Below are 11548 nucleotides of genomic sequence, written 5' to 3'. Positions count from 1 at the left end.
ACCTGGGGCCCCCGGATATGCTGTATCGGTTTGACCACTGAGTGGGTGCTGGACTCTCAAAAGCTGAGTCAATCATGGACACTGCAGGATTCCCAAGAAAAACCCTGGACACTAAGGCTCAGGTGAGCTTCTCTGGTTGGCAACAGTTTACCCCTGTCACACATCACTGCTGAAAGAATTAAACACCATCCCCGTGTCTCCACGGGGAAAAGACAACTGAAAGCTTGTGCCTGGTTTTTCCTGGACTCTGCAGTATACATCTTTTTCCCTTTGCTAATTTTAATCTCTATCTTTTCACTGTAATAAACCATAAGGATAAATATAATGAGTCCTTCCAGTGAACCACTAAACCTGAAGGTAGTCCTGGGGATCCCTGACACAGATATGTTAACGCGGGACAAGAATAAAAATAGTAAGTAATTTGGGCAAGAAACATTTAAGAGGCAATGAACTCCATGGTTGCTATTCTGTCCACTCTCAGGGAATAGCACCTGGTAAAATCAGTGAAGATGTTTATAAAATATCTGTTTGATGGCAGTTTAACTTTAATTTGGATGCCTCACCTCTTAAAGAATTTTGGTTATTTTTCCTTCAATCCACAATAAATATAAACATTTCAGAATAGGTTAAAATAAATTTTTATTAAAAATTTTTATTAAATGTTAGAAGAGATTTATATACAATTCACAAATTCTTTACAAAACAATTGCCAAACCTTATTCATTTGTAATTGTTTCTGTGCAGACTTGGAAATTTTATAGTGAAATAGGGTCTATAAAATATATTTTTTAGAAAGCATCACAATGCTAGTTTTAGGCAAAATAACATTTAAAACTGAAATCTTTGCATGTGAGTGAACTCTCAAGCACCCGTATTTTTTATCCCAGTGACAAAGTAATGGGAAAATGAACATTAAATTGACTGAGGAAACAATGAATAAGTATTCTGTAAACTTGCAAATTCACTCAAGTTTATTACTTTCAGAAGCAGTGGTATTACAAGGTATTGACAACCAAACTATGTACTCAAATAAAATGAATGTTAATCAAGTTAACATTCAAAGAATAAAAATAATGTTTCAAAGAGGCACCCCTTGTTGTAAGATCTGTTAAAGAAGTCTCTAGCACACTGAAGGCTTATGGTAATAAACCTTGCAGGAGATAGTCTCTTCACACAGAATGATAATTCATCCCTTTTAGAAGTACATATCATCTCTGTAGTAGTATTGCTGGTAAATGAGATACAAGTTCAAAATATGATGGTAACATACAAAAGTGGTCAACAGTTTTGGTCTTTGTCTGAGAGGTAAACTCTGTAGTTCAGCAAAGACTGGCTTTGAGTCTTCAGTACGAAAGGATGACCGTCCATCCATCCAACCGATACCATTCCAGAGGGCAGAATCCTAACCACCAACTTGAAAGGAATATGGCTCAACAAAGAAGAAAACAGTAACCGATTTACCTCAAAGATTAGGAAGCAAAATCAACATCAAAGTATTTGAAATCACAATGAATTTAAAAATTTAATGCTTTGAAAATTTCCCCCTGAGCTATGGATGCTTTTTTATATATAGTCTCTAGTAAAACAGATGCATTCTGTCATTCCAAATTGTACTTATAAATGCTATGAACCTTGGTGCTGAAAATAAGTAAGTTATGTCTCCAACAGCACAAAGTGGTCGCAATTACATGTTCTGTGGAAATCTTTGGTGAAATGCAATCCTGCAGAAGCCTCCTTATTTTGTTTCCTTCCTCCTAATGCTGCTAGAATCTTCAAGTAATTTTTAAGGGAGAAACTACAAGACCATAATGAAGGACCAGCAGACCATCCTGAAAAGAAAAAAAAAGTGTTTTGCAGTTAGTTGAAAACCAGGTCTGTAAATGATTAAGTCAGATATGGCTTATTTTTCATAGCCCAACACTAATGTGAAATTCTTTGGTTTAAAAAAAATAAAGGGTCCAAGATAAATAAACCTGCTCATTCATATTCACCTCATCACTAAACATTCCCTGTCAGTGTGCCTTTTTAATGATTTTTCAGTATGTAACACATGCTCTTTTGCACCTAGAATACAGTAGCTTTGAGTAAGGGCTTGAGAAATGTTACTGTCTTTTTCTGAGATTCTACATCATATATGTATTGTTCCTCAACAACCCTGGCAGGCTGATTAATGGATTTCCTTTTTTCTTCTCACTTTCCAATCCAAACCACTTCAAGACTTTTTTCCCCACTGATTCCTAACACCATTTCGTTCCATCACTAAGCTGGCTGTATTGCAAAAATAATTACATTTCATACATCTTCATCTTCTTTTTGGAAATAAGAGAACTGTTGCTCAAGGAAAAGCCAGTTACTTTTTCAAAGAAACAGAAAGGTAACTAAGTCCTCTTCCTTCTTTGTAAATCACACATAAAATTCAAGTTAATAATGATAGCCGTTTGAAAAACTAATGGTCCCTAATCATTGTATTGCCAATTACTTTTGCTACTCTGACAAACTTTCCACACCTATAGTGTACCTATATAACGGAAGGATAATTATAACCTGTAATATTGCAACATAGAACAATCAGCCTTGGAGCATCTTTCCAATACTCAATTACATATAAATTTTATTAGCAAAATTATAAGACTTGCGATTTCTTTAAAAAATCCAAATACCGGGGCGCCTGGGTGGCTCAGTGGTTTAAGCCGCTGCCTTCAGCTCAGGTCATGATCTCGGGGTCCTGGGATCGAGTCCCACATCGGGCTCTCTGCTCGGCGGGGAGCCTGCTTCTCTCTCTCTCTCTCTCTCTCTCTCTGCCAGCCTCTCTACCTACCTGTAATCTCTCTCTGTCAAATAAATAAATAAAATCTTTAAAAAAAAAAAAAAAATCCAAATACCATTAAAAAAAGTTATGAAAAACTTAGTGAGTGGCCATGAAATGGCTATTAGTATTAATTTGGGGGTTACAATAAAACATTAATAAGTAAGCAAACTTACAAATATGGAATCCATGAATAATAATTACCAACTGTATATTCTTTTGCTCACTGTTAAGTCTGTACAGTTCCGCCCTGTTGCTGCATATGATAGCTGTATTCAATTGCGTGTATATGCCACAATTTTTTACTCATTCTTTGTTGCACATTTGGGTTGCTCCTAGTTTGTGGCTATCACAAATAAAGGTATTATAAAGTATCTTGTACATGTCTTGTGGTAGACATAATATTCATTTTTTTTAAGAAAAATTTTTATTTACGTATTTGACAGAGATCACAAGTAGGCAGAGAGGCAGGCAGAGAGGGGTGGGAAGCAGGCTCCCTGCTGAGCAGAGAGCCTGATGTGGGGCTCGATCCCAGGATCCAGATATCATGACCTGAGCCAAAGGCAGAGGCTTAACCCACAGAGCCACCCTGGCACCCCTATATTCATTTCTATTAGATCTATACTCAGGAATCAAATTGCTGGGGGAGTGGGCTGTAGTAGATATTACCAGCAGAATTCGAAAGTAATGAGGTCAGTTCACAGTCCCACTACCAACGTATATAAATTCTAGTCACTCCACATCTACACTGACTTAACTCTGAGTCTTTTTTTCATTTTAGCTGGTTCTTTTGCATTTTGGTATGCCAATTTAGCCAAACTGGAACTATATGTCCCAGAATTCCCTTCCCTTTTGAGTTAGCCAGCAGAGATTTGTACAAGACTTGCAGAGTGGAAGGAGGCAGAAGCCATTACGTTCAGGTCAACACAGGGCACCAGATGCCCGTCCAGCTTACACACAGCGTTGGGGGTACACTGGCTCGAATTGTAGGTAGAGGGCAGTAGCCACGCCTGCAGCTAACTCCTCTTGCTCCCACAAGAGCTCCAGCTTCAGCCTCTCTGAATTTTGGGCCCAAACCACCAGCTTTGTCTTCAGATCCCACATATCACTGAAGATGGAAATGATGAGACACACACGCCCATTTCTCCTTCCAGGCTCCAATTTATTCTCACTATTCTCCACTTTCTGTCTATCTTTTCTACAAACTGCTGCCCTCTTGATATACAATGACTACTAATGCACAGGCAGTTATCTTTTCACACACTTCTTCACCAGCCCCTACGAATGTTTTAAGATATAATCCCTTATCCCATTCATACTGGCTCTGTTTCCCAGATTGAATCCTAACTGTTAAAACAGGTCAATCTGGGTAAAGCACAGATGGATGTTCACTGTACTATTCCTGACTTCTCTGAAAGTTTAAAAACTTTCAAAGTACAAAGATTAATGTAACACCTTTGTAACCAGTACTCAGTTTTATTGAGTATTAACACTTTGCCTTGTTTCAAATCTCTTTTTAAAATGATAAAAATTTTCCGGATGTCTGGGTGGCTCAGCTGGTTAAGTGTCCCCCCTTTGATTTCAGCTCAGGACGTGATCTCAGGGTTGTGAGATCGAGCCCTGCATCAGGCTCTGTGCCAGCACAGTCTGCTTGAGGTGCCCTCTCTCCCTCCCCCCTTGCACACACACACTCTCTCAATAAATAAATAAATAAATAAAATCTTTAAAAACTGAAATATAATAGGGACGCCTGAGTGGCTCAGTTGGTTAGGTGTCTGCCTTGATCTCAAGTCATGATCCTAGGTCCTGGGATTGAGCCCTGAATCAGGCAGAGCCTGCTTCTTCCACTGCCACTCCCCCTGCGTGTGCAAATGCACTCTCTCTCTCTCTCTCCTGTCAAATAAATAAATAAAATATTTTTAAAAACATTAAAAAAAGTGGGGCATCTGGGTGGCTCAGTCGGTTGGGGCCTCTGCCTTCGGCTCAGGTCACAATCCCAGGGTTCTGGGATCGAACCCTGCATTGGGCTCTCTGCTCAGTGGGCAGCCTGCTTCCTCCTCTCTCTCTCTGCCTGCCTCTCTGCCTACTTGTGATCTCTCTCTGTCGAATAAATAAATAAATAAATCTTAAAACAATAACAACAAAACATAAAAAAGGGGGCACCTGGGTGGCTCAGTGGGTTAAGCCTCTGCCTTTGGCTCAGGTCATGATCTCTGGGTCCTGGGATTGAGCCCCACATCAGGCTCTCTGCTCAGTAGGGAGCCTGCCTCCCCCTCTCTCTCTGCCTGCCTCTCTGCCTACTTGTGATCACTGTCTGTCAAATAAATAAATAAAATCTTAAAAAAACAACAGTTGTTTCCTTGTAAACAAAACATACACCTTTCAGGGACGCCTGGGTGGCTCAGTGGGTTAAGCCACTGCCTTTGGCTCGGGTCATGATCCCAGAGTCCTGGGATAGAGTCCCACATGGGCTCCTTGCTCGGCGGGGAGCCTGCTTCTCTCTCTGCCTCTGCCAGCCCCTCTGCCTGCTTGTGTGCTCTCTCTTTCTCCCTCTCTCTGACAAATAAATAAATGAAATATTAAATAAAAAACAACAAAAAAAACAAAACATACACCTTTCCTATGATCCAGTAATTTCACTTCTAATTATTTGTTCAAAATAAGTGAAAGCATATATTCTTAAAAAAAAAAAAAAAAACTAGTTAAAAAAGACAAGAGAGTGGGGCGCCTGGGTGGCTCAGTGGGTTAAGCCGCTGCCTTCGGCTCAGGTCATGATCTTAGGGACCTGGGATCGAGTCCCACATCGGGCTCTCTGCTCAGCAGGGAGCCTGTTTCCTCCTCTCTCTCTCTCTGCCTGCCTCTCTGCCTACTTGTGATCTCTCTCTGTCAAATAAATAAATAAATAAAATCTTTAAAAAAAAAAAAAAAAAAGACAAGAGAGTGCTGTGAAGTGTGTAAACCTGGCGATTCACAGACCTGTACCCCTGGAGATAAAAATATATGTTTATTAAAAAAAAAAAAAAGATGACAAGGAGGAAGAAAAGAAAAAAATTATATACTTGTATAAGACTGTTTATAGCTACTTCCTTTGTATTAGCCCAAAGCTGGAAATAGCCCACATGTCCATGAATAGGAAAATAATAAAATATGGCATATTATACACTGAAATACTTTGCAACAATAAAAAGGAACAAGTAGCATGTAGTATGATTGCTACATGCAACCACACAGGATAAGTTTCAAAATGCATGGTGAATGAGGGGTGCCTCAGTCGTTAGGCGTCTGCCTTCAGCTCGGGTCATGATCCTGGGGTCCTGGGATCAAGCCCTGCACCGGGCTCCCTGCTTGGCAGTAGACTTGCTTCTCCCTCTCCCACTACCCCTGCTTGGATTCCTTCTCTCTCTGTCTCTGTCAAATAAATAAATAAAATCTTAAAAAAAAAAATGTATGGTGAATGAAAGATGCCAGACACAAAAGAGTTCATGTTCTAGGATTCCACTTATATGACATTCTAGAATAAAAAAATTAATCTATGGTAAACATAGCTGCAAATATTTATGATTTTGGGTTAGGCAATGGTTTTTAGATATGAAAACAAACACAGAAGAAACGAAAGGAAAAATAGATAAAATGGACTTCATTCTAATTTAAAACTTTTGTGTTTAAAAAAATAAAAACTTTCGTGTTTCAAAGGACTACCCACTGAATGGGAGAAAAGTTTTACAAATCATATCTGATAGTGATCGACTAGTATTTAGGACATATGAAGAACTCTTAAAGCTCGATATAAAAAGACAAAAACCCCAGTTTTTAAAAATGGACAAAGGATCTAAATAGAAATTTCTCTAAAGAAGATAGAAAAATGGCCAATAAACAATGAAAAGATCAACATGATTAGTCACCAGGGAATGAAATAAAAACTACAATGAGACATCACTGCACACCCAACAGGATGGCTGTAATAAAAAAAATAGGTAGTAAGTGCTGGCAAGGATCGAGGGAAACTGGAACCCATATACGCTGCTGGTGGGATTATAAAATGGTGACGTTGCTTGGAAACAGTCTTAACAGTTCCTTGAAAGGTTAAACACAGAGTTACCATACAACCCAGTGATTCCACTCCTAGATGAACACCAAAGAGAGATAAAAACATGGCCACGCAAAAAGGTAGAAATAGGAGGAACAAAAGAGCTAAACCATATAAATTGTTTAGAAAAGTGCCTGACACACAGGAAGCATTTGATAAATATTAGCTTTACTATTTATAGTCCGAGCAATGCTGATAACATATTTTTCATTGAATAGCTTCTCTGCGGGCATAGGCATGATAAAGTGGAAGGGCTACCTGCATAGCTGCATCACCAATTGCACGTCGAATTTCCCTTAGAGTCTGATACTGCTCCAACAAGTGATCACCACAGATGATATCTACCTATGGGCAAATAAGAGTATCAAATTGCTTTCCTGCTTCAAAAAACTGCATGAAAAAATTAAGAAAAACCAATGTAATTATTTCCAGACTAGATTTTGCTATTTTATTTTAGACTGATAAAACACTCTCAAGACAGATTTTAGAAACTTGCTACAAAAATAAAATGGAAGGAGCATTAGGAGACATTGCAGGACAATAGCACAGTACAGCAGATACTCAAAATGATTTCCTTGACTCTGAGAACAAGTAAAATCACATTTGATATATTCAGCATAAAGGTGGCACAGGAAGATACATTTTTTTAAAGTTCTATGATAAAATGATTAAATAGGTATACAATACTTAAAAAGAAAATCTCTAGTTATTTGAATAATTCCCTTATAAGGAATATTTAATTTTCCAACAATGGAGAGTCTAACCTTAACATTAAGTACACACTGAGGGATCTATTTTATGGATGCAATATCTTAGGATTGTTTTAGTCCTTTAGTAATATCAAAGCTCTAAGATAAATCTATTTTTACACTGGATGTTCTAGAAATAATGTTGTTGTATAGTTATATGCTATATGTTAGAAAGATTCTATTTTACTTACTTCCTAAGGCAAAAATGCAATTTTCAGTCTTTCTTTGTCCTGCTATTGCCTTAAAATGGGGTCAGGTCCTCAATGTCTTATTAGTATAGATCCCTTCACTGGCTGCATCTCATAATACCCCTGTTTAGTTTATGACACGACATTTCTCCTTGTCCTCTAACCCTGAATAGAGTATCACCTCTGCCTTTTATTTCTTCTTTCCCTTTCTTCTTACGTGCGGCCAGTCACCAAGTCCTTATGGCTCCTCACCCTCCAATACCTCTTAGAGTTCATATTATCCTTTCAGCTGCTGCCCCGAGGCTTAAAGCAGAAACCACACCACCTCCTAACCAGATTTCCTCCTTTCAAATTCTGTTTACTCTAAAAATCGCACAGACTGCCAACACGTTAATCTTCCTAAAACCTTAAGCATGGATGGCAAGAGCAGTGAAAGCAATTGCATTTCACTGAGAAGCCATATGTATACCGTATATTATACCACATAACCTGACATGTGATCTCATTTAATCTTCATTCTTATGAGCTAGGTATTATAATTCCCATTTTACAGACAGGAATACTAAGAGGTGAAGACATTTAACTTCCCTAAGGTCACAAAGCTAGCAACTAGGAAAGTCCGGATCTAAACCCAGGTCTGTCCCCGGTCTATTCTTCTCTAAAGCCTACCTGCGTGTCAGGGGTTGGTGAACTTTTTCTATAAAAGGCTAGGTAATAAATATTTTGGCTCTGTAGGATCTCTGTCGTATCTACTTGATCTGCCACTATACAGCAAGACAACAGCTTATTTGGGCTGTGTTCAGTGAAATTTTATTTATAAAAACAGATGGCAGGCTACATTTGACCCACGGGTTATAGTCTGTCAACACCCAAGCTATATATCATAATGCATAAACACCAGTTAGTATCAACTTTTGTGTTTCACACTCAGTAGTTTCAAAATTGGCTGAGCAATACTTGTTTGCAAAATGACTTAAAAGCAGTGATAGTGTACCTTGAGCACAGAACTTAGGTCCACGAAAAATTAAAGAACTTGGAAACGATCGCCATGTTCTGATTTAGTATTCAGCAACCCAGGGGCCATCACTCTTCGTGAGCTTCACCATATGGTCAAACCACATTAATGGTTTGGTTACTGTATTTTTCAACTTAATCTTAACCCCCAGAAGTTGGCCAGTTACTAACATTTTGATGTGCACAGCCCTAGATCTATGTGACCATGTGGGGTTTTTTTTTTTTCTTTTTTTAATGGGATTATACCACACAGATTGTTCTACAACTTATTTAAAAAACAAAACAAAAACCCTTCATATGCCATGGATATCTCTGAAGTACACAGTTAGCTCTCTCTTTAATACCTACACAGTGGGGGCACCTGGGTGGCTCAGTTGGTTAAGCACCTGCCTTTGGCTCAAGTCATGATCCCAGGGTTCTGGGATCGAGTCCTGTGTTGGGCTGCCTGCTCAGTGGGGAGTCTGCTTCTCCCTCTGCCTCTCCTCCTGGCTTGTGCTCTCTTTCTCTCTCAAATAAATAAATAAAATTAAAAAAAAAATAGCCACATAGTGTTACACTGTATGAATATATCATATTTTATGTACCCATTCCCTAGATAAACATTTAAATTGATTCCAATTTTACATACTGATTTTTTTTTAAAGATTTTATTTATTTATTTGACAGAGAGAGATCACAAGTAGGCAGAGAGGCAGGCAGAGAGAGAGAGAGGAGGAAGCAGGCTCCCTGCCGAGCAGAGAGCCCGATGTGGGACTCAATCCCAGGACCCCGAGATCATGACCCAAGCCGAAGGCAGCGGCTTAACCCACTGAGCCACCCAGGCGCCCCTGATTTTTTTTTTTTACATACTGATTTTTAAAAGTCACCTGACTGTAAATATTTCATAAATTACCACTCTCAAACAGTTGGATCTCTGAAGTACCCACAAACATGATCCACATTTTTGGTAATCTGCTAGATGGACTCATGAAACACAGCAAGGGTACATGGCCAGATCAGTAAGGGTGAATGATGTAGGTGGAGTCTGGGCACATTCATGCACAGGCTTGCTATGCACATCCTACTGTCACCTCAGTTTAGGAAAAGATACACCCACAGCACTCCTCCAGCACTAGAAATGCAAGCAACTTGTACAACGTTTCTACCCAGGGAAGCCCATTTGAAGCTTGGAGTATAGATTTTTACTGAGAGCTGTTCATGTTGGCATTCTCTTTCTAGCAACCAGACTCCCCAAAGGAAAGCTGGTATTCATCACAGACCACTGTTTATACAGTCTAGGCACAGAGTAACACCCTTATCAGTTAGGGCACTTTCCCTGTTATTGTAGTGAACTTTTTGCAGGCCAAGTTCCTAGATGCCAGGCAAGGGCTAATGTGTAAGCAGGTCCTTCTATAGACAGCAGCTTCAAGCTGGCTTTATTAACTCTTTTCCTGTACAATCTTTCTACCCTCAGGCATATCAACTCTCAGAAAGGATAACTATAATATTTCTGAATCTCAGAGCAGAAATCAGAATGTGAGGGTAGTCTTAAGGCAAGAAAAACCTGTATCTTTTTATTTATTTATTTATTTTTAAAACCTGTTTTTTGTTCGTTTGTTTTTTGTTTTGTTTTTATAAGCAAGATCACACTACAGGTTTCAGAATAGGATTTTTCACTGAATAAGCTAGTACCACACTTGTTCTTTTCTTTTATAGAAAGTTCTTTTTTCGTTGTCTAGTAAATTCCTATGTACCCTTCAAGTCCATTCTTTGACTCCTCCAGAGTTAAATCGTTCACTCTTTTTTTTTTTTTTTAAATTATTTTTGTTTAAACTTTGTTATTATTTTTTTGTCTAGATTTGTATATGGTAAAGCCTGAGTAAGAAGATCTAAATTCTTTTTTTTTTAAAGATTTTATTTATTTATTCGACAGAGAGAGATGACAAGCAGGCAGAGAGGCAGGAAGAGAGAGAGGAGGAAGCAGGCTCCCTGCTGAGCAGAGAGCCCGATGCGGGGCTCGATCCCAGGACCCTGAGATCATGACCTGAGCCGAAGGCAGCAGCTTAACCCACTGAGCCACCCAGGCGCCCCTAAATCGTTCACTCTTGTTGTGCTCTTGTTGCACTCACCATATCCTACTGTCTTTCAGGTGTTGTACTGTACATCTTTCCCACACAACCGAACCCCTAGGTGGCATCAATTTTCTGTCTCATCTTTGTACTCTTACAGCCAAGTACATTGATGCTCAATTTAATATCAATAGGTAATAAGTAAATGGCAGGGATACACCATATGATTCATTACAGTCTGTTCAAAAATTGATTTGGAAACAATTTAATAGCAAGGTTAAAGTCATATAGTAAATAAGTAATAATAATAATAACCTATCTTTTAAGATATAATTAATTATGGCAGGATTAAAAACAAAATCTAGTATCACTTCCTTTATATAAAGAATTTTTAGTGATCAATATGATGTTTATTCTCTAAGTCTCATTTCATAAAAGCAAAGTAAGATCTAAGACCAAACAATATACAAAGGAACACAAGAATAATTATAAAACAAAATAAAAATAAGGGCGCCTGGATGGCTCAGTGGGTTAAGCCTCTGCCTTTGGCTCAGGTCATGGTCTCAGGGTCTTGGGATCGAGCCCTGCACTGGGCTCTCCTGCTCAGCGGGAAGCCTGCTTCTCCCTCTCCCACTCTCCCTGCTTGTGTTCCCTCT

At 38.8% G+C, this 11548-nt stretch overlaps 1 protein-coding gene across 2 annotated transcripts in view; it reads right to left on the bottom strand.

Annotated features, from left to right (window-relative positions):
• Positions 1–622: 622 nt before the first annotated feature.
• The window catches only part of PCGF6 (polycomb group ring finger 6), a 32254-nt gene continuing 21328 nt past the window's right edge, over positions 623–11548 (bottom strand). Inside the window, exons 9-10 of one of the 2 annotated variants that reach the window (XM_059169040.1) lie at positions 7152–7238; positions 623–1829 (exon numbers count right to left, since the gene is read on the bottom strand). In XM_059169040.1, coding sequence (XP_059025023.1) covers positions 1773–1829; positions 7152–7238 — 144 coding nt within the window. In that variant the 3' untranslated portion in view covers positions 623–1772. Of the gene's footprint in view, positions 1830–7150; positions 7239–11548 lie in introns of those variants that run through there. The other variant, XM_059169041.1, reaches the window with a different exon arrangement.

Source organism: Mustela lutreola, chromosome 4 (genome assembly GCF_030435805.1).
Source record: "Mustela lutreola isolate mMusLut2 chromosome 4, mMusLut2.pri, whole genome shotgun sequence".
Taxonomy (NCBI): Eukaryota; Metazoa; Chordata; class Mammalia; order Carnivora; family Mustelidae; genus Mustela; species Mustela lutreola.
Note: the sequence above shows the minus strand (reverse complement) of the source record. Positions and strands in the feature narration are given on the sequence as shown.